Here is a 25655-nt window from a genome sequence, read left to right as displayed (position 1 = left end):
CACAGATATGGACTCATACAAACACTAATGCAAATCCAATGACATAAACAAACACACTCCCGTACGAAACACGAAGCGAAGGCAATAACAACATAATAAGCTTATTAACCAGGCTATTTTCATTCATTTCGCCTGTCTCTATGGAAATGAGGTTATATTGAATTGCACAATAGAGTCTGAAATTAAAATATTTATAGTAAACCCCCGCTTTCCACTACTCAAACAGTTTAAATTGATATGCACGTGATTTTGTTGCTGATTAAATGCGATAATGAAGATATAAAAATAAGTGAAAAAATATTATTTAACTAAACGGCGTTTACTCGTACCGCTTTAGTTTTTAGCAGTTAAGTGGATTATTTTTAATGACTGTAAAAATTTGTATTCAAATTAGAAATTAAATAAATTGGCTGATAAACATTCTTAAATATGCTCATGTTTATAATGTACTTAATACTTTTTATACAAATACATATTTAAGCGCAGATATTGCAAGTTCATATTTTGATATGAGTATAAACAATTAATGAAACAGCTAAAAAATATCTCAACAGAATTTCAAGTGGAAGTTAGAAAAAGATACTTCTAAGTTCATCTAAGAACATTAGGATGAAAATATAAATGTTTTTGAGCGTAGTCCAAGAAGTTACTGAAGTACGTCATCACCATCATCATTAATTTTATCATTTTTATTACCTTTATCGTCATTAACACGAGCATTAGTTTTAGTATTATCATTATTTTTATCATTATGATCATCATCATCTATTTTAGCTCTACAATAAGTTTGTATCCCTCCAAAAATTTGCAATTCTCCAAATTTCTAACTCTAAGTTCAATATCATTCGTAACTTATATCTGAGAAAACGCGAAAAGAATATTGAGGTGTCAGTAAAAATTTAACAATAGACTCAGTATTGTCTCATAACATTCAAATACAATTCCTTATTAGACCAATAACTGGTGTTCTCGATTCGCAAGATAATAAAATTCTTATATCTATGTCAAATATATATTCTGACACAACTAGACAATTATTGCGATTGACCACACAAGATAATAGACCTAGCATCAGTGAGTCTTCTTTAACCTGCAGTCCACAAGACGGCATTTGCATAGTTGTGTCTATGTCAAATATATATTCTAACAAAACTAGAAAATGATTGCTGTTGACCGCACAAGATAGTAGACCTAACATCAGTGAGACTTCTGTAACCTGCAGTTCACGAGACCACACTTGGATATTTGTATCTATGTCAAATATATATTCTGACACAACTAGACCTAACATCAGTGAGACTTCTTTAACCTGTAGTCCCCGAGACCACACTTGCATGTTTGTGTCATTATTTTTCATATAGACACCTATAACGAAAATATTATATCAAATCAAATACTTATATACAACCGTATTTCGTTAGTATTCTAACGCTGTAATTCCTATAAGTGACTTCTCTCACTGGTCATGACTTAGAGATTCATATGAGTTGATTACCATTTCTCTCTTTAGTCACATTGCGTACCCTACATGACGAGAACGTAAGAAAGTACTATTCGAATTGACAAGTACTATTCTATAACAACACTTATCCTATCCTATCCTATATATCATGTGATATATAGGATATCTATATCTAAAAATAAATATTTCGATCGTTTGATTGCTGCGCGATAAACTGAAAAGGTGTTTTTCTTTTAAAATTTGCAAAATTTTTTGAAGATAGCGTTTAAATCAAAACAAGATTATTTTGATGAAACTACTATAGGTATATTACTATAGGTATATAGTAAGTACTGGTACAATATTTTACAAAAGTGTAATGTTATTGCGTATACTGACTATATTGACATTGCTGACCTGATCTGACTGCACTAGTACGGCAAGGCGAATGAGTAATTTCCTAAGCGTCTTGAATCCCACATCACTGTTGACAAATATAATTTCGAAGTTGTAAAAAACTTTAATGAATTGAGAACCAGAATAAACACTGAAATTTATATCACCCTAGAGATGCAATAAGAAATCAATCTTATCAACAGATGATACTTCGAACTAAGTAGTGAATTAAGAAATCTCTTATTATGCCTGTCCTGCTGTATACTATAGAAGCTTGGATAATTATCAACAGTGTTGAGAAGGCGTCAGAAACATCCGAGAGAAAAACTCTTTGGATGGTCTATATTCACTTATGCGTTAGCAACGAGTATCGAATTATATGGATCAATAAACTGTATGAGCTATACCTCGATATTGACATAGTTAAGCGCATATAAATTCAGCGGCTTCACTAGATAAGTCATTTCGTGCGAATGGTAGAAAATACTTCAATTAAAAAACTGTACTTCGGATTCAGTATCCGCTGGTGGAAAACGCGATAGAGGACGTTCGCATCTTCAGTAAAAGTACCAAATAAACAACGATATGAGGCCAATCGGAACAACGAACTAGCAACAGCAAAACATTGATTGGGCTTGCTAATAGAAGCTACTGGATGTCTGTATTTATCAACTAAGTAATTAAGTATGGGCATATATGACATCTCCTTGCAACAATTTGAATTTTGTATTTTTCTTAGTTCTGTACCAAGAAGACTTGATCAATTCGCATTGAGATTTTGATTGAAATTTCTGTAGTTTATATGTGAGGTTCTGTCCCGTACTGTTTTGAATCAGAACCACATTTATATTAAAGAAAATTTTTTTTAAAAACGTTAAGAATTAAATTTCTAAAGCAATGTTTCATGTGATGACGATAATTGTTTAAAACTTCAAAACAATTTAAGTTGCTAGGATGTTAACTTATTGATTATTAAAAGTGTAAACATAAATAACTTATTTTCAATCACACTAAATATAACAATATTTCAAAAGAATTATTAAGGAAATTATACTTCATAAAGTAAATAATTGGGACATTTTTTGGAGTTAAATAATCGCTTAAAGTGTAAATTAGGTGAAAAATAAAGGTAATCGGAAGAAATTAAAATTTTCTTGTGGAAAATTAGTAAGGCTTTAGGCATTATTATTAAAGAATTGCAAACATGACATGGTCTGTCTCAATTTTCTTCCACAGAGGTAAGCATAGATATGCAGTTTTGGTATCTTTTATGGCAGTGCAAAATTTTGCAATTCTTCAAAAAAATTAAAAAGAGCAGAAAAGAAAAACAAATTAGTATTAATTTTTTATACATATAACGATTTTTGTTTCTTTTGGATTTGTTGAAAAATCTAATTAGTTACACAAGTGCAAACTGGTACCAGGATCCAGCATTTCAGTAGTTCAGCATTTCAGCTTTCCGCCTGAACTACGCGATGATACTGAAGCACAAAGTGAGGATAAACTTTGCTTAATACAAACTTACAATGTCGGTGAATAAAAAAGAAGCAATCAACTAAGGGGCAAAGAAATAAAAAGTTGTAAAAAATTTATATAAAAAAAAAACATATATATATATAAAACAAAAAATAATAATGAAATATAAAAAAAAGCAATGTAAACTTTAAAACTTTTGTTAAAAAAAAAATATATATCAGTGGATGAAAAAATAACAGCACGAATTAGTTGCCTAAAAATTAAGCCACGTTCCAGCGACACTGACAGTGCAACAAAGGCAGGTGAGTACGATATCAACAGAGCCACCACCAATCAACCAACGGCGTAGAGCTGCTCAATGTGGAGCCATTATGCACTTTACCAACTAATAAATTAAGTTTAACAAGCTCATGGAAAAGCAAGAAAAATGAAAAAAAATATAGCAAAGAAAAAGTTGTATTATTACGTGTATCCGTGTATCTAATAGATGCTCCGTTGTAGTGAAAAGCATTGCACTTATGTAAAAATATAATACAAATAATACCATGAACTACTTTTTTTTATAAGAAAAAAAAAATAATAAAAATAAAAACAAAAACAATTGCTTAAAAGTTGTTACTATTTTATATTTTAGTTTAGTTTCAAATTTTTATGATAAGCCACCAAAAGTGAGTAAACAAAACAATGTTTATTTTCGTTAACAAACTTAAAACATTTTAAGTTAAATTATAAATAAAAATATAAAATAAAAAAATTTTAAATAAAAAAAAGAAAAATAAAAAAATAAATTTAAAAAAAATTTCAAAATAGAAGAAAAAATAAAAAAAAAACTATAAATTGTAAACATTTTAATTTGTAAAGTTTTATCAATAAAACTAAAATAATGTTTGCTTCAATTAGAAACTTGTAGCAAAAAAAAAACAATTAAAGAAAAATACAAACAATAATTTTATATAGAAAACCGATAAACATCTTAGCACATAATTTGAAGAATGCCTGAAATGCAATTTAAATTCACTAAAAGTGTTTCCGAAAAATCGCAACATTTGCACAACATCTTCAACTAAGCAATACAAAAACCAATCTCTTCTATATCTATACAAGCAGATATATATCTGTATTCTCTAACAAATAGCGCGACAATTGAAATATCAGCAAAAATGCTCAAGTTTCAATATTAAATGGCCTCCCACTTGGCGCTCATGTTCAGAACTGCAAGAAATATAAACGATTTTATTGCATGTCAGCAAAAAATTTGTACGAAATTGTCGTACGAACAACACTGAAATGACAACAACAACAATTCCTTAAAGAAATCGACAACAGCAACAGTAAGAGCAACTGTAGGAAACAGCAATTGTAGCAACAGCAAACCTTAACAAAGTGACAATTGAACCGAACAGAAACTAAAAAACAAAAAATAAAAAAACTGTAGCACAGCTTAAGGCGCACTTGCAATCAACACATTTCGTTCACACTTGCATTCTTACTTACCCAGTAGAAAAAGTGGTCTTCGAAGACATTGTCTTCAAGACGGTCTTTGATACCGCGTCCGCATTTTCAAGCAAATTTGCAAAACAATTGCTCAAAACATGAATGTAAATACTCTTTCTTTGCTTTCTCTCTCATTTTTAGTGTTCATAGCAACGTATTTGAATTTTGCCTCAGATGACGCTATGTTTTATAAATGAAGTGACGCAATAATTTTGAAGTGTAGTGAATAAACATTTGTGAAATAAATATTAAAAAAATCAAAATAAATAAAGAAACAAAATCATTAAACTATGAAATATTAAAAAAAAAGAAATTAAATCAAAACAAATTAAATAGTGACTTAGTTCCTGGAAAATATATTGATATTAATATTGAAGACAATAATTCCAGTGAAAGTTGTTTAAGAAACGAAACAAAGGATGTTGAAAATAAAAAAACTAAAAACACTTGTGAAAAATTAGCTGTTATATTTAAAAAACACAGGATTAACAGGCGTTGTAGTAATGATATTTTAGAACTCTTAAGATCAGAAGGTTTAATTGTACCAAAATCCTCTTCAACGCTTTTGAAAACATATAAAACTTCAACAATTGATGATAGCGAAATGCTATAAATTATTTTATATTAGTTTTAGTTAATTTTAGATATGCTAAGTTATATTAAGTTAATTATTTAAATTAATTTTCATTATGTTTAATTTAATTTATTATTACTGTCTTAATAAAATTTATAATAATTTATAATAAAATTTATAATTTACTTCTAAAACTTTTAATTTTGAATGTAATGTAAAAAATTATTATATAAAATAAATAAAAGTACAAAATACAACAATTTCTTTCTACTTATTTAAAGAGAAAATTGAAATTTTTTTAAAATTTAAAGAGTGCAATAAAAGAGTAGAAATAAAAAAAAAGGTGAAAAAATTATATGAGCACTGCGCTAAGAGCGCACAACTTTCTGTCGAATGCGTCCGTTATGCAAGACATGGTCTTCGAGACGGTCTTCGAGACACGTACGCAAAAATTCATTGAAGACATTTGGCTAATTTGTATGAAAGTGTCTTCGAAGACCGTCATACATTTGGATCGATCGGTCTTCATGTATGTATCCATGTCTTGAAGACGTCTTCGATGACGGATCGATCCGTTTTCTACTGGGTACATAACAAGCTCAGCCAGCATTCAATACACACTTAACACTAGAGAAGAAGAAGAATACTTGAAAGAGCGCCGCAGTCACTTTTGCAAGCATTCATAAATGACAAACACTTAGAGATTATAAGGCGAGAATTGCACTTGTAATCGTTTTAACACCAACGTTTTCGATAGGATTTCCGATTGCCCGACTACTTCCATAAACAAATTGATGTATATAAATTGCAATAAAAAGGCTTTATTAGTAATTCTTAAATATAACAGATGGTAAAAACAAAGAAATATGTAACCGATTTGGAAAATAATATTAGTAAGATAATGAAATTTAGTATTAAGCTCTATATACTCTTATAAAGAGTAATACCAATCCAGAAAATAATCATAATAACGGTATTAAAAATTCAATTATATGATAAGTACATTATATTAGTATGGAAAACAGATGTTAGGGAAATGGATTATTGATATCAGAGTAAATCTTCTTTGAAATAACTGAGAAATAACCGTAACTAAACAGTACGCACTCTTCCTTCCACAAAAAAACCAGAATATACTTCGCTAAAAAAGTATATTGTATTAATAGGGAAAAAAGTCATAGTGAAAGGGAGCACTGACACTTGAGTAAATCTTCTATGTGAAAAATAATCCTAACCCAATAGAACAGAAAACTGAGAAATTTCTAATAGCGACAGAGTTTGTGACGAATATTATATTAATACGAAAAACAGCCATCAGTGAAAGGGACCAATGACACCTAAGTAGATTTTCTACTCTGTGCGACAAATAATCCTAACCCAACAGAATATACCCATAATTTTGAGTAATGATCAAAATATCCTTTGCTGAGGAATACCTATAGCGACAGGATTTGTAAAGGATATTATTTTAATAAGAAAAAAAATCATCAGTGATAGGGACTACTGACACCTGAGTAGATTTTCTACTCTGTGCGATAAATAATCCTAACCCAACAGAACACACTCATACTTTTGAGTGAAAATCAAAATATCCTTCGCTTCTGAATCCCTAATAGCGACAGAGTTTGTGACGAATATTATATTAATAGGAAAAACAATTATCAGTGAAAGGGAAAACTGACACTTGAGTAAATCTTCTATGCGATAAATAAACCAAAACGAACAAAATACAATCTTCTTTTCGAATAAAGACCACAATACACCTCGCTAAGAAATTCCTAATAGCGGTCCTTTTTAAGACATCTAACCTAAGTGTCCTATTCTTAAATTCTGTATGAGAGAAGGATAAGTTAATAAAGTTCTTAAATATCTAATTTATTAACAAAGCTTTGATTGATATTTTACAATTATAATTTTGTAAATAATTAAAAATTACATATATAGCGTATATTCATAGACTTTTCTAAAAATCTCAATTCATTTGTGCAGAAATTTTAAATCTTTCGTAGAGCTTAGTGCTGAGCAAATAAAGAAATAAAACACATTGAACTGTTACACATCACTGGACTTTCCTAAAGGACCAGAACACCCCAATCGTCCAACAGTTACAATCAATGTTCTCTTGAGGCACCAAACGAAGTATCAAAAACAAATACTCGTACACAACAATACGAAATTCCAAGGATGCAGAACACAAATTGTAACACAGTCAAGTGGAATGCAACTACTGGACGGAGCAGGAAAATAGTTAATGGGAAGATGTTTAGCGGTGCCAACCGTTGCATGCATGCCAATATGTTAAGGAGCTAATAGAATTGCTTTTATTATTCTGAATGTACCGTGTACGTAACTGGGGGGTATATTTATTCGAATTTAATTGAATAATTATTACACATGCCAGACACGTAGAAGTGCAATTCTACAACTTTTTTCTGTTCAGCTCTCTGAAGAGCAATTCACTTTACTTCACACTTCATTTGGTAAATAATTTAAGAACAACGAATCCAAACATTGAATTTTTGCCTTTTATCTATTTAATTGAAAGCAAAAGTACAATGCTCGTAAGTTCATTTTACTGTGAACTTGGAAGATATCTATCTCTAAGAGTGTATTGAGAGGTCACAATTAATATTTAGTCTATTTAACAACTTCAATATAAATTTAAAACTTTCGATTAATGGATCAGGGTATGAACTTCACTTTGAGCAATATTTTTTTTTTCCGGCAACAATATACTAACTGTTCGAAACGGGCCATTATGATCAAAATAAATATTTTTTGCTAACAACTGACCTTACGCAATGAAAAAACGGAGCACTAAGTCTAGAATAAATTAGAACTGATAAATGAAAATATTCAACCTTCCACTTGACAATCAAAATATCTCTCATTAAAGACTAGGCAGAAAAGAACTCTATTTCAAAATTTCTATTTTAATCTGCACTAATATCTATATTTATAGATATTATATACTAATATTTATACTAAGAGATATTAGACACTAGTTAGACACAATAGATATTATCAATACTAACAGATATTAGCAGATATTTTTCAATTTCAGATCCTACACTTTTTAAAGAAGCGACCTATATCATATGTGCTCTATCCGTCTCAATAAAACCTTTTCCAAGTTTCTCTATACACCACCCTCTTTCCTTAACTTCAAAAATCTAGTTAGTTTTAATATCATCATATTGTATTTATAACCTTCAATCTTAGTTATTATTGTATTTATTCTCTTTTTCACATACATATTGTCATCTTTGTGACAAAACTAATTAATGTTAATGCAACAAGCATAAAATAGATCACAAATAGATTGCTGAGTATGTTCGCGGAGTGCCATCTATTCGCTAAAAAAAACTATTGTTAAAATCAATAAGTTAAAGTAGGAAATGTTACAACAGGGTATGTTGCTTCTAATCGGATTTATATTCCTTTAACTTACACCCTAAAAACTCTATTATGGAACTCTATCATCCCCAAGGCCATAGATCTTCCGAATTGTTTTTCTCTAGAATGCTCCTAAAGTCCTCTTATCACTGTTGCTAATAATCCAGGTATGATGAGACTTGTAGAGCGTGATTTTTGTTTGTCAAGAGAAGGCTTTATTTCTCAATTGCTTACTTAACGCGAAGTAACATCTGTTAACAAGAGTAATTCTTCGTTGAATCTCTAGGCTGACGTCATTTTTGGTGTTTACGCTGGTAAAGTCTTTCACAACTTCGAACTTATAATTATCAACAGTGACTTGACACAAGACACATTTACTTCACTTGTTTTTTTAAGTTGGAAAATGGCGCACTGACGGTAAAACTAGTACTTAGCTTATAAAATAATAAAGACTTTTGGGAAAACGAAATCGTTAGGGGATATAATGATAAGTATACTAATTGATTATAACGGCAATTCATGCCATTTTCCACTTTACATATACGAGTCGAAAGACTCAGCTTCTTCACACAAACTTTCGTTTTATTTACTTTGGTTTATTCGATCTCTCACTTCGCAACATTTGTCCCCTCTTCGCACTTACACATCTTATAAACTATCTACTTGATAAGACCTAAAATATTGCATTGACAATAACTTGCAAGATTTAATACTTTACTTAAAACATATACAATACTTAGATAAAATATATAGTCAGTGTTTAATTTATAAATTTTTAAAGTTTGACTGGCCACCATTTTAGAAAGAATTGTACTAGAGAAGCTTAGATCTAACTAAGGTGTCACTGTAGAATTATTTAATGAAGAAATTATTACTACCATTAATTTCATAAAAATCATATTAACCTGCTTACGGAACGAAATTCTTGACTGTGGACTTAAATCCAATATATTCGAAACCTGACAACCCATTCATTTATTTAGCACATATTTTATCTTTAAGTCAATCTGATTCACAACACATCGGTTACATGGCATGAATGAAATTTTTACAGAAATTCTTTTATTCAGTAAATTTTTAGGAGCTTCCATAAATCAGCTCACAGGTATCAACAAATAACCGACATTGAATTCCCCGAGTACAGCAGGTATCTGCCATATTTACTGCTAAAATAAGTTGCACCTGAAAATATTCACATGCATTCACCTATGCGTTCTAGTTGGAGTTTCAGTCAAACTGCAAATTCTAACTAGAAAAAATCCTAAATTCGGAACCCAATAAGAATAAAAAAAATCTACAAACAATAGAGCAGAAAGAAACGAAATATTTTTGCTTTAAACTTACCGTTCCCTAGGGGTACATTAATTTGCTGTTGTTGGACTTGCATATTACCGGCATGTTGATTTGAGGAAGTTGTTGCTATTGCTGGCATTGTTGATGATGTTGTTGATGGAATTGTTGTAACTATTGACGTTGGACGTTCATGCTTTTGCTGGATATCAGCCAAACTCAATTGAGTTTCTGTGGCTCCATTGAGAATATTTTGTTTACCATTGCCATTATTATTGTTGGTATTTCTGGCATTGCTGATGTTGTTGTTGTTAATATTGTTACCATTGCTATTGCTATTACTAATAAAGTTATTGCTTACAGCCCCAGCAACAACATTAGAATTATGGTTTTTGTTGTTGTTTACATTTTTATTGTTGGTAAATAATGTAGCTGTTGTTGCATTGCCTAAGCGTAGAAATGTTGTTGTTGCTGGTGTTGCAATTGCTGTAGCTGTTGCTGGTGTTGCTGCAGCAGAAGATGAAGAAGTAAGCGATTTTGTTATTACATTCGTAAGAGATGAAGGCGCATAAGATTGCGATTGTGATTGTGATGTTGTCTGTGATTGTGTAGCGGAAGCGACTGCAGCCAATGTTGCACGATTGCCAGCAATGATGTTGCTCAATTTCGTTGTCTGTTGACCACCCTTAACAGCACGTGTGAAAGTTAAGGCGCCCGTTTGTGTATTTGTGCTGACACTTGCTGTCGTCGGTGTTGTCGACAAGGAAGATAAAGAAGATGAAGATGACGACGACGATGTTGACGATGATGTTGACGCTAGAGATGATTGTGACAATGTAGCTGTAGTTGATGATAGAGTTGGAGGTGATGTAGATTTTCTTGCAGTTCTTACATTTGAAGTAAATGAGGTGTTTGCGGTATTGGACGACGTAAACGAGGTTGAAGAGTTTGAACTTGAGGAAGAATTACGTATAACCAAAATAGATTGTGATTTCTCTAAACGTTTAAGTGTTTGTAGCACAAAAGGTCCTTTACTATCGCCATGGCTTTGGCGATTACTGTCAGTACTTAGACTGCGCGAAGACTGAATATAAAAAAATATAATAAAAATATCAATTAATAGCTTTACGAATTTTTAGCTAATTTTTATTCTTATGAAAAATGAATGATAATGGATTTGAAAGACCCTATATTCTATCATATATAAGAGATCAATATATAATATTAATTAAATATAAAATAACTCCTTAACACTTACACTTTTAATAAGAAATGGACGCTCATTTGCGGCTGATGTCACGGTTGTTGGTGTTATTGTTGCGGATGTTGATTTCTTTAAATGTGCCGTCTGCAAGAGCACCGTTTCCAATTGACTAGCATTTATGGGTGTCTGTAGAAGTATGGTATTTGACCCACTAGTACCAATGCTGCCCACAATTGTATTTGAATTTGCTTCTTTGTTGACATTTTGTACAAGTGAAATACTTGGTGTCGATGTTGTTGCTTGATGTATCGATTTACGTGCAACAGTTGTTGTTGTTGGTAACTGGGTTAACGTAGCGACAGCTGCTTTCTCATTTCTTTGTTGCTGCAATTGTTGCTGTTGTTGTTGTTGCTGTTGTTGCTCATTTAAAAAACTTATAATGTCATGCTTATTTTGTATAACTATTTGCCCATTTTCATTGCGTGAGCCACGTAGCAATATTATGTTGTTAGTTAACTGTTGCTGTTGTTGTGGTTGCTGCAATTGGATTTGTTGCTGATGTTGATGTTGTTGTTGCTGTTGTTGCTGCTGTTGCATTGATTCAAATGTTGTAGTAGTAGTTTTTGTCCTTGCTGCTCCTGTCGTTGTATTTGAAAATTTTGCAACTGTTGTACTTGTTGCATTTGCATTGTTACTTGTTGGGGCGTTTTTTTTATTCGGTTTCGGTTCTTTAATAAATAAATAAAAATTTTAAAAAATATAGTAACACTACATTAATTGTTAAATATATAAAACTATTAAAATTGATTATTAAAAAATAAAATAATAACAGGTAACAGAAGGTAACATGTACGAGGGGACTAACAAAAGCACAGAAAAGACTATGGTAATATGGTAACACCATATTGTATACCGAATTTATTATTAAAATTGATTAAAAACATAAAGATAAACAGATAACCGATGAGACTAATAAAATAACAAAAACCAAGAAGAATAATTAATTTCATTTCATATAGTAACACCTTATTATCCTTATTATCAAATTTATTATTAAAGTTGATATTTATAATAATCAATATATATACATATATACTATATATATACATAAGTCGACTAATAAAAATACAAAAAGAGTTGGCAGTAGTTTTAATTTTATGACTATAATCTTCATCATTATTGTACATTTTTAAAGCCTCATTACTATACTGTAGGAATTCTCAAAGACGGCCTTTTTTGAGTCACCAACTTAGAATAAACTGTACTAATTACCTCCACATTATTACCAAAGACCCATTCTCAAATTTTTTTTTATATTTAGAAACAATCCCAAATCAACCGGCTCTATATCTGGAGAATATGGTATTGGACGAATTTCTACTTTAATTCCTGAGAGCTCAATACAATTGTTCTTTTTTTTTAGCAGTGTAAGTTGTCATGTTATCGTACTGCAGGTTTGTCTACAAATTTTCGACTGCAGGTGTTAGTATATCCATTTGCAAATACGGTTTATTCAGACTACATACTAATACCAGCAACAACTTTTTCTCTATGAAATAAATTGATATCATTACTTCTGTTACCTGGCCCTAATGGGTTGATCAGCACCTTCGGAATTCCATCGTACTTGTTTTTAAATCATATTTGTAGAACCAAACTTCCTCACGTGTTAAAAGTTTGCTGAATCTTCCATTTTCAAACTGGTTGGAGTAAATATTATAGAAATCTAACAAGTGCATGTTTTTGAGCTTCAGTAAAAATTCAAAGAGCCCATCGCGCTGATTTCTTGATAAATCCAAGATGTTTGCTTAATATTCGTAATATAGTCTTATCACAGTTCATCAGCAATAATATTCTGAGTAAATTCTGAATATGCATCAGTTTCGGACAGAGTAACATATCGTCAGTCAAACATCTTATCTTCAAGAAATTCACCCTCCACAAAAAAATATCCAGTCTGGAATCTCCTAAATAATTTCAAGACAATCACAAGTTATGGACATTCTCTCCATACTCGTATGCTATTTGGCACTCATTAAATATTTTCAAAGGCTTAAAGCTATGCCAAAATTAGTAAAGAATGAGTAACCTGATCTCTTGCTTCTATTGCGATAAAATTTGTACCGATTTTTTATCATGAAGTTTTCGACATATCAGAATAATGTCAAACCAGCTGACATTTTTGCTAACATTTGTTAGTACCTCTGTTTAATTGTCTATAATTATCTATAAATATCTATGAATATCTATAAATGACTATAAATATATTTAAATATCTATAAACATCTATAAATATCTATCATCATCATTAATGGCGTAACGATCCTAGTTGCATCTCTATAAATATCTTTGAATATTTATAAATATCTATATATATCCAAATAACTATATGTATCCAAATATGTATATATATCTGCGTGTTTTTTCTTGGTACGATACTTTAAAAATAATAAAATGTCAAGCATATATAAGTAGCATATATAAAAAAATGTTAACTAAAACTTTTCGTTAACTGTAAGATATCATACGATGGAAAACACATTTTCGATTAACACTATCAATCCAATTTAGTTTTTTATATATCCGTAGAAAGAAGCTACAGAATCTGAGAGATTATTTGACAAATCACTGTAAACTCGAAGTACAACTTCATATAGAATAAACACTATTTCACATAAAATAAAAGATTTTTCTGCTAAATAAATAGTAGTTTATTTAAAGAAAGAAGGAGAGAAGGCTTTAAAGAAATTTCATACTTATATATAATGGAACTGTATATCTAAAGAAATACCACACTTATAAATAAATAAAACGTCATATCTACAAAAGCTCGATATTTCATATCTATGAATGTTCTATCCTTAATTGAAAACTTTCGAACTCCTAATAAATATAACTGTTCACACAATAGTTTATCAAACTTCAGTTGAAAAATAATTGGGTTTTTTACTGAATAATTGGACTGTCACGAAAAAAAGAATAGTTCGATACTTTAGTTGATAGCTTTAAAAGTTTATAACCGCACAATAATCATTAGATCAGTTAGAACAATAAATAGTTCTTATAGTGAATAAAGAGAATATTGAACCGAGAAAAAGTTCAATGCTTTATTATCCATATTTATTTCGAACAAAGTTTTAGGCCGCAGAATGTCCGTTACAAAAAAAAACAGTTTCCTATATACTATATTTCCTATATAGTGGAATACCGTAATTAAAAGAAACTCTGTACTTTATTGAGAACATTTTTAAATTCTTAACAAATTTTTTCTACCGCACAACTAAGATTAATATTTCATAAAATGTGACTATCATAATTATCGATGACATTATTCTTTAAATTTTTCAGTTCTTCCCATCTCCATATGAACTAACAAACATTTTTCTTAACACTTAAGTTGCAATGAAATTTCAATGTGTCTCCTTGTCGTTCGATATCCTTTAACTCCCTCAATAGGACTTAATATTATCAGAGTTCATTTCAATTCTTACCACAAATGTCTTTTAATTTTATTATTTTAAATTTGTCAACATTCGACATATGCAAACATTTTCTATCCAATGTAACAAATCTATGTGAAGAACCCTAGAAGAAAGATAAACAGTCTAAAGCGTACACCAACCGGAAATTTATTACTTTACATTGCGATATAAAAAGTTCTGAATGTACTGAATGTACTGAAGGACGCGCGATTTTTTAAATGACAGCAACAACAATAATAACAACAGAAGGCAAAAACTTACAAAGACCATCATTGTAAACAAATTTTCTAACAAAATAAGTTACTTTTAGTCATTTGAAAACATAAAGGAAAGCCCGCCAAAAAAAGTCATACATCAGCCACGCATTGTTAGACAGTGCCGAATTCAGATGAAGGCGCTGTCGTATATATTTTTTTCATTTAATTAGTTAAAAAATGGGAATCAAAATAAAATTGTCAACCAAACAGCAAAGATGACAAATGACATTTCAAAACTATAAAGAACTACCATTCCTTTTGATTTTATTATTATTATTTGAAGAAAATTATATACCACCACTTATAACTAAACAGAAGTAAAAAAAGAAAGCGTTGGATCTTGGTTTTCATTACAATCTCGCTTTCGCATTTTTCTTTATCTCTAGCTAAGACATTTTTACCAAGAGTTCCCTTGCTAAGAGCTCTTTTAATCGATACAACAAACTGCACCTAAGGCATTTTTACCAAGAGTTCTCTTGCTAAAAATTCTCTTAATCGATAGAACTAATGAGCCGCGTGTTGCCCTCTAAATATGGCATTTGCACGACTGTACACAAATATTTTTTTAAAGTTTTATATCTTCTCGATCTTTATAGTTTAGTATACTTCACAATATAGGGTAGACATTTGTCAGTTACAAAAGCTCTTCATATACTCCAGTTTTCCTCTACTCCATTGTAGAGACATACTAATTCAAATGAACGTCAGTTTAGTAAAATAATGGCTCCAAAGATTTTAAGCCTTTTCCTCGATAAAAAAAGGGCATTTGCACATGAGTTGGAGTAGAGTTTCCTGCTCATTGTCAGAGTCAAAACATCGACAAAAATCATTAATGAGTAAATCAAGTCTTTTTGCGTGCTTTTCTAATATGCAGTAGCCTGTCAGCATCCAAACGTTTTGCTAACGGTTTAAGGTGATTTTTAAACCTATAAGTTCTTATACGATAACACGATAACTCTTTCACTCTTTCTCTCTATTTCTCACTGTCTCACACAAGCACACCCTCTCACTCATGGTGTTATATACGCACACACACTCTATTTCCCTCAACAAGTTTCCACATTTTACGAAGCTCTTTCTCACTTGTTCTCATTCTATCTCTCACTAAATATCATTTTCTCTCATTCAGCAGCTTTTTCTTTTTTCAGTATCTTTATCCTTCACTCGATCTCAGTTTATCTAATCTTATTTCTCTTTGACGCAGTCCATTTCTCAATGACACATTTTCCTTCTCTGTATTTGTTTTAATTTCATTAAATAGGTTTATGTAAATCCTTAAAATCGATAGTATAGCCTAGGGTATATAAAGTTTGTCAGGATTTTAGCAACGCATTGAAGTAAACAACGTAGACCTCATATATTACAAATTTCTGTGTGAAGCGTATTTAAGCTTCTGCAAAACCAAAACTAACATCTTTAATTGTTTTCATTGAACTTGCTTTTTGTGATGTATTTTTAATATTCGTTACCCTGAAATTAGTAAAATCCGCTACTGATTTGCAATGGATAATAAATTTCGCAGTTATTCGAAAAAAAGTAACAATAAACGACAGTAACAAGACAAGCGACAGGCAGCACGCGGCCAGCCCTAAATCGAAAGGAAACAGCAAATGCGAAGTATCTACAAACTGAACAACAGGACAAAAACGAATACTGAGAGTTCATGGTGCCAACAGACACTTGTAATGTACGACAATAATGGCAACGTCATACATATATATGTACATATATGAGATACATACTGTACATAAATATGTACAAATAAATATTTTTTAAGTGCCTTGTCCATTTTATTGCATCTAACAAAAAGTATTGCAACCATTCATACAAAACCGCCAGCAGCAAAAGCTGAAGCGCGCTAGTTGCTAACTGTTTAGAGCTTGGAACGATAGCCGAGCCGTGTCTTGTTTTTTTTAATGTAATTTTGGTTTAAAAATAGAGAAACCGAAAAGCTGCCACTACACCGAGTACAAGTAAATATGAATAGGACAAAAGCGCTGCGACGCACGACAGAGCACAACGATAGATAGCCTATCTTTAAATCAAGTGGAAGACATATTTATTGCACTTTGCATACTTCTTGCCCAAAACGCAATAAAAGTGCACCATACACACTACACACTGTACACTTGGGCATATTTTAGCCCAACACCAAAATGGTCAAGTGGCATTGCTTTCCTAAGCCGCACATTTGCTTGGGTTTGGCGATTTACCGCGGTCACCGCTTTTACTACCTTCTGTAACATAGTAGAGAACTGAACTTAGAAAAAAAGAACTAAACAAAAAGAGGAAAACAAACAAGCCCAAGGCTAGGTTGAAAAAAAATAGGTAAATGCTTAAGCGGATTTGGCGATGGTGACGCGTATGATATAAAACCTTTTCTATAAAGGCCAGCGAGAACAGGGGTATGGGACTATCAAAAGCATATGCAAGCAAGGACCCACATGTTATAACAGACAAACGTGCGGGTCATAATTAGCAGCGTTTCGCATGTGAGAACAACTTTTATTTGAATAAGGATATATGCCTACTTTTGTCTATTTAGCGACTTCCACATTTCTGCATACACCGCGACACCTCCATATTAACAGCCTTTAAAGAATCCAAAAAAAAAAGAAAAAACACAAAAGGAGCACAGTTTGTTTGTCTATTCATACTTCAGAATAATGACAAATAATGCATGACCAGTTGGCAGCTATTTTACAAGCCCAAATGACAATGGCTGTGCAAAATGTGAATGGGCTCGTTATTCCATGGAATGGCATGTCGACGCAACGGTGACGTTCAATGTACTTGTTGGGTTTCGCAAATAAACACTAACTTTTGCGAGCGACTACACATTCATTCACATTGCGCGTTCTAACAGCGAACTTAGCGGTCCAAGTATGGCCAGTGAGCTCCTCGCATTTAGGCCACTTTCAAGTGATAAATGTGCTAGAAGCTCAAAATTGCTTTTATAGAACTAATATTATTGGTATAAAGAAAGAATAGACAAAGCGTTTTTATCAAACTCATACTCATCTGCTTAACTGTCACGAAAGTCGCCTTTTTAAACTGAAATTGTTATTTCGGAAATTAAAATTAAAATTCCAGAATATAAATCATAAATCGACACTTGCAACTCTGTTAAGCAGATTAAAGGACATAGGACATGGGCCTATATGAAGGCTTATATTCCATATTTTATCTGATCTAATCAAAGGCTGCATATATGTTATTTTAGACAAAAAGTGTTAAATAAGTTATAACAAATTTTTATGGCGATTGCTGATAAGTATATTTGGGTTAAATTTTTTTCATATTGAAGACAAAATTTATGGCATATAGGCTTTGAGAATATAATTATTTAGGATAAATAAAATTTACTCAAAATTTATGAGAATATATTGATAAATTAACTGGTTGCTTAGTCTTCAGTTTAATATCGCTATAATAATAAAAAATATTGCCGTCCCATGAATATTCTGCATTTCTTAACTTGCCTGATATTGTGCTTCTCAAATCATGGCTAGTGCATCAGATTATTCAAAAACTTGAGGTTATGTCCGATATCAATGAATTTATATTTTTTCAATTATTCTAACATAACTAAAATAAACCAACCACTAATTTTTCCCAGTGTTTCCAAAATGGCAACATATTGATTTATTCAAATCAGTCTTACGAGTCGAGTTTTAACAAGTATACATAGGTATATATCCTAATGAACCTATTCTGTGCAATTGACAGATTTGTCAAATTCTTTAATAAATTCTTGATTTTTATACAGCAGAAAGCTTTTTGGTATTCTGGACACATCTTGACAAATTTCAAAGCTTAAGTATCTGGTACTTCTCACCACACTATGGTCTAAAGTGTTTTGTATAGAAAACTGTTCGTAATTGTTCGTAACTGTTCGTAAAAAATGCTTCTAAAGAGCATATAATTGTCGAAAGCATTTTTCATGCATTCAAATCACAATAAAAAATATGCTTGTATTTTAGTTAAGAATATTTGTCATGCATGCAAATAAAAAAATGCTTAAAAAGAGCATATTTTTATAGTTGTCAACAGCATTTGTAGTATTGACAACTAACAATGAAAAGAGCTTTATATTTATGTCACAGAATACCAAAACCTTTACAGTACTCAATTTTGACATGTGTCAATATTTGACAAGTTTATAAAGTACACAGAATAGGTCTGTAAATGTACATAAATGACAGCTATTGTTGTTGTTATTGTTGTAGTCCGCAGAGATCTGCTAGCGTAGCTCCTTTTGGGTGCGACAAAAAACATTTTGTCATCGAATTAAAAGTGGCTTCGGAACGTAGATCCGGCTGTTCTTGGAATCCCAACTATTGTCAATAAATAGCTGCAGTTCCAAGAACGGCCGAATCTACGTGCAGAAGTCAATCTTCGAGTTTTGTGATTTAAATAAATGAATAATGTTCAGTTAATAAAAATTGTATTAACATTTATTCAATTCTTAAAATAAGAGACTTTAGACCTAAGTCGCTGATATTAATACTGAAAGGAACAGATACACAGATAACCAGCTACCGTGAAAACATTTGTTTAAAGAATCAAGATAAGGAACATTGACTTTAACTGGGACTTCACTATCTTTTTCATTAGTTTTTATTTGGTTTACTGTTTTCTAGAGATATTGACATTATTGATAACATTGATATTGATAAAGGTAGATGAAGGTACTATTACAGTTTCTTGGCAATGGCAATTTTTCCATTTCATAAAGTCTGCAGATTCGTATATCTGTCTCCAATTAGTCTTATTTGAAAAAGATTATAGTATTGACTTTGCAAACAGACGTATTAAAAACTCTAACTCTAACAAGGATGTTAAAGTGTTACAACTACTACTTAAACATGTTTAAGACTATGTATTTTTTTGTGGACATATATTTGGACACATGCTCCAGAACATACTTTACTTCATATCCACATAGTTTGACAACATAAATTCTTATTAAATAAAGCCATTTATCTACAATTTTGCAATGGCTTAAAGAATTGAACAGAATTTTTATAAGTCAATATTTAGAAATAATTGCTTTACATTTAATTTGATATATGTAAATACATAGTTTCTGAACACAATACTATAATCGATGTAATAGTATAGGGTTTAGGTTTTTGATAGGCTATCAGACGGGTCATCTAGTTCTGCACTAACATTTTATCAAATTGAAGCTGCCTAAGGAGACAGAATGTCAGCTCTGTATTCCTATTATTTGTGACTCCCCGGGTTTAGTCAGGAGGAGCTTACTAAGACAAAAGATCCCTTCCTTATCTGATTTTAAAATATCCTACACAATCCATTTGTGGCCTTCAATAAATCAAAGTCTGTTCTATCCAGTTAAGACCGGTTAAAAGCACAATAACCGATCATTCATGGTCGTAGTACTATGCTCTTCTACGTGCTAGTACCTCATCTTTTTTTTTTTATTCACATCAATAGAAAAATTTTCCTGCAAAGTTTTTATTTTTTATTAAAGAACAACACTGTATTAAGCGCCAACGGTAAATATGTACAATATACTCTATTAAGAAATGATGGTTTGATTATAGTGCATTAACTTAAATATACTTGGCCAATGTCTGTTTGAAGATATATTCTTCAAACAGTATATTCTTCAAACAATATTAACAATTACTTCAGTACTTGATATTTCGATCTTATTTGAACGGTATTATCTAAGGAACTAGCCAACGCAGCTGCAAAATATTATTCGCTTGATTATATATGTGGTACAGCCTTTTGCTCTGTCGATACATCTATAGTTAAGGCACATAGAACTAGGAAAATTTCATTTCGTAAACTTCCCTATACCCTACGCTCTACTGGTAAATGAGAATTACAGAAGAAACCTCTTATTGTTTTTTACCATATTTGCTTTTGGACATTGTAATAGCTCAAGTTGAAAAGAGTGATTCTTTCTTGTTGCCAACATTTCTGTTGATCAACAGTCAATATCAGAACTGTTAATAGTCAATATCGCAAATTAGAAAAGCATGTTTATAATCGTAACTTATTTGAAATTATTTCATGGGAGTAGAACCCAATTTTTCTGCGTTATGAAAAATTCGTTCTATATGTAGTAATAGTAATATAAGCAAAATAGGAAGCGAGAAAAAAGATAAGGCCTTACTAATGCTAGTTAAAATAAACAGACAGTCAATATACTAGCGATATTGGTTTATCTCATTAAGTTGAAGAAAATATAAAGACTTCATTATATTTTTTATTCAGTTATAAAATTAGTTAACCCAATAAAAAAGAATCTAAAAATATCTACCTTTTTCAATTTCTCTGATCAATTTATAATAGACTGAATCAATAAACTACTGAATTTATGCTGCTGAGACATTTTTTGTTAATAATCAAATACCAGAGGTCCACTGATCGCAAGAGGAAGTACTAGAGATACAACAACAACATTTATCATTTACTCTTTTTTTTTCAGATACATTTCGACAAAATGCAATCTTATTTTTGATGGACAAGTAATGTTCTACTGTTTTTGTTGTATAGGTTGGCAACACAGTGCAACCAAAAATATTTTGTATAAGGAATGTGTATAGAGATGAAAAGGAGTAAAGCTGAAAGCTATATGTAAATATGTTGAATCTTACTATAGTCCAGGTAAAGGAATCTTTCCACCTTCACGGAATGGAGTTATAAAATAATAGAGTACAGATTTCTGTGTGCATTTGGGCAAGAAAACAAATAAGCGACATCATGCAGATTAGAATAGCAGTTGGAGAGCACATAAGGAATTAATGTGTTTAACATGTCAAAGAGCGACCGCGTCTACATCCCGGAATTACCTGTCATTAGAAACAATCAAGTGCCATTAACCTCTCCAAACAAAGTAGGAAAACAAGTATATGTTCATTATGACATTTTTCAACTTTCTTAGTACTATACAACATACTTCCAAAGAAGGCAGGCCTATTTTTGCTTTGTACAGGATTATTTTCCGAACCAGCTGTTTTTTTACTTTTCCGAGCTAGTTATTCCTTCTACTGGAATAACATATATTCATTTATAAACACAAAGTATGGTATCTACTACTAAAATTTTAAAAAACCCAATTAAAGGTTTTAAAAATCTCAATTTTATATATTAAAAGGTATTATTTAGTAATAATGAGGCAGTAACCAATGCATTGATTGGCTTATCTTAGTAAATAAGGAATTATAAAATATTGTTAGTACATAAGCTAAAAATGGTATAAATACCAAGAGAATTTATTTATAAAAACAAATTCAATTATAAGTAAGATAAATAACGTCTTTTCTTTTGAATCGTGTTCTACGCGATAATTATATGCTAAAAGAACAATGAGCGGCTGGAGAGATTAGTTTAAAGTCAAAAATCCTTTTTCCACTCTTGAAGTCGTTCTACAACTCCATATCCTTTGAATTGGCTTATACTCACGTTATTCTCTATATTTCACAATTTTCATCATTGTATTAAATAATAATAATAATAATATCTTATCTTGACATCATTAGATGGCGATGCTTTATCATCATTGCAAAACAAAGAAAAAATCCCAATTAACTTATCTGTTAGTTTAATATCCTTTAATTATACTTATAGTTTGTGAACAAGAACATGAATGAATTATGATATAAATACAAAGGATTAGATCCCAACAGGCACTCAAAATGCTTCTCAGCTACATAGCAGCTATCGATTTTTGAAAAAAGAAATGTATTGGTTTGACATTCGATTTAATAAAAAGAAAATCGAATGTACATATCGAATGCATACTTATTTTATTTGATCAAATTCTCGTCAAAGTTCTAAAATTAGAACAATTCACAATGTTTTGATCTGACATTTTCGTTACTAACTCTTTAATTGTTTGTTCGAATATGCAGCCTGGTTATATTCAGTTCGTATGGTTTGATAAACTTTTAATTGAGAAAGAAAATGCCAACATGAAGATATAGATCGTCTTATTTTGATCCATAATTTGCAAGTGTACTAGTTATATATCTCCGTCATATCTTTTACTGCATTACTTACATTACTAACAAATATAATACACTAAAAATTACCTAAAGAGGGTGACAAATAACTAAACAATATAAAAATTTAAATATTTATATTGTAAATGGTAGAACTACTGAAAACCTAAAAATAATAAACACTCCTTAAACTACAATACCTTACTTATACCACTGTTAAAATCCAAAATTAAATGTTGCAGTTAAATTGTAGAATTAATGTGTTGATCAGACACAGCGCTACTGATTTGCAATAATATCTGAAGCAGATGTTGCGAGGGACTCTGATGTCCTCTTTTAAACGTCTTACTAAATATATAGCAACTACAAAGGCAGAAATTGATTGGCAGTTAGAACATACTTAATTCTGATCGAAAATATGCCACAGAAGAACAAAAATTTTCCTAATTTAATAAGGACTCGTGACAAACTGCTTACATCCATCATTAGAAGCCATTGTTGGATTGGATTGTCATTGATTAATAGTATGCAAGGATTTTGACAAAACAAGTAATATAGAATCTATCAACATATGAACATTTAAGAAACTATTGAAAATTTGGATTAGTTACTGGTTCTCTTCACGTAAAGAGTTAAATTCGTTAGAGATTTCTGCCTTAAGAAATTACAAAAACTAGAAACAGACAATTTAATATAACTAATGTGATTTGTCATTGAAACAAAATGGTCTACTAGAGATGGTTAAATATATTAATAGTATTACAAAGAGCATCTTGCCTGTGTGAATCTTAATGTTTGCTACGTTTCGGGCTGATATATTAGGTATAATAATAATAATAAGAGTAATAAAGAATTTGATTTATGATGATTTAAAATAACAACGGTTATTTTTAAACTATTGCTTTATGAACACATAAAACCATTGCTACTATTGTCTTCATAACCATTGAAGACATTTGTTTATGCTATATAGTTTTGTTTTTTGGACATTGAAGAGACTTTAAATTTTAAAAAAACTATTCCAAACTATTTCTCCCAATATATAAATATTTAAATTATGAAAATATCTATTCCCACACAAAATAGTGAATGTATATGAGGGCTGCCTACAAGGCAACCTGTTTAAAGTTGTTTTCGAGTAATATGAATAGATGGTGCTAAAATAGATGATATATTCCAGACCTGTGTAATGAATGTTGTTGAATGCTAATATGAATGAAATAAAACAAAAAATTAATAAATTGCCGGATGCTTTATTTTATTACTTACGAATTTGCAGACTTAAGCAGTAAACAGCCTGAGAAGACATTATTCGCTAGCAAACATGTTTCTGTAAGCAGATCAAAAAAAGAAATAAAAATTAATTAAACACAATTATTCAACAAAAAAGCTCTATTTAAAATGTAAAATAATTATTTTAGTATAAAATAAGCAAAAAAAAAATTCAAAAAAAAATCGAGAAGGAAGCAACTTGTGTAGCTAATTAATGTAAACATTAGCAAAAATTAAATTGATTTAACATTAGGAACGCAGGTGGCCCCGGTGGACCAAAATAACAACAGTGCCCCTTACTGTTACTTTCCCCCTTTGCGCAAATACCATATATATTTACTTAATTCACCCCCAACAGCCCTTTACCTTCACTGTTGCTACTACTGCTGCTAGTGCGCCTTTTCAAAATGCAAATTTCTGTAAAGATTTTCGCAAAAATTGCCATTAGCTAACAACTTAAATTATTTCATATAATTTTCCATTAATTATTAAAGAAAATAACATAAATTTCGTTTCATTTGCATGTAACAAAAAATGTAAACAAAATATTTTCGTAGAACTTTTTGTTTTAACGTTCACAGAAAAAATTAAAAACACATACGAAAACACAAATGCTTTGCATATTATACACACTAAATTTATTTAACACTATGTCAGGAATTATAATTATTGTTATTTATTAAGTTTATTAAATTATTTAAACAATTATTCAAGTTTTCTAATCTTTAAAATTGCAATGTCTTTGGAAACAGCGATTATTGAATTTTCATTAGAGTGAAGCAACAACAAATTTGACTGTTCAGTTGATGCTTCTTCTTATAGGCGATTATTCACAATTAAAAACTAAAAAAATTGCGAATGTCATTGAAGTGCCTTGATTGACATCTGCTGGTGTAAAAATCATATCTACAACTAATATTTTACAATAAAAAATTTTAAGCAAATAAAATGTTTTTTAAAATGTCTTCAATAATTCGTATGTGATTTATGTAGTTGTAATTCATTATTAACAGAGAAAACAAGATGATATATAGTAATATAAAAAATATTTATAATAGCTGCCTGAAAAAATTTTAAAATATTTTAAAATAGAATATATTAGTAATATAGGCAGATAAGCGCAGAAACTGAAAGAATTATTATGTGATGGTCTTAATTTTTTAATTGAATTGTGATTCAAATTTTTTTTGTGAATTTCGTAATAAGCACTACTTAATTATTTTTTCTTAATTCAAATATTCTATTGAATATAAATTTGTACAACTTATTACTTAATAAGTGATCTTAAAAGCTCAGGAAATTTTTCATTTGCAATATAAATATTTGAAAAATAAACATTTGCAACTATTAAATAAAATCAACTTAAATCTAGACATATATGTTATTATGAA

At 30.5% G+C, this 25655-nt stretch overlaps 1 protein-coding gene across 1 annotated transcript; it reads right to left on the bottom strand.

The window, feature by feature from the left end:
- Positions 1 to 646: 646 nt before the first annotated feature.
- On the bottom strand, positions 647 to 24757 carry LOC119674642 (uncharacterized protein DDB_G0271670-like). Its single transcript, XM_038085791.1, has 6 exons — positions 24631 to 24757; positions 24262 to 24322; positions 11326 to 11999; positions 10122 to 11151; positions 1197 to 1365; positions 647 to 776 (listed from the first exon to the last, which is right to left on the bottom strand). The coding sequence occupies exons 2-6, from the start codon at positions 24299 to 24301 to the stop codon at positions 647 to 649; spliced, it is 2043 nt and encodes a 680-aa protein (XP_037941719.1). The 5' UTR covers positions 24302 to 24322; positions 24631 to 24757.
- Positions 24758 to 25655: the final 898 nt, after the last annotated feature.

The sequence above is a fragment of the Teleopsis dalmanni genome, chromosome 2, assembly GCF_002237135.1.
Source record: "Teleopsis dalmanni isolate 2A chromosome 2, ASM223713v2, whole genome shotgun sequence".
Classification (NCBI taxonomy): Eukaryota; Metazoa; Arthropoda; class Insecta; order Diptera; family Diopsidae; genus Teleopsis; species Teleopsis dalmanni.
The sequence above is the reverse complement of the archived record's forward strand: the minus strand, read 5'-3'. Positions and strand labels throughout refer to the sequence as shown.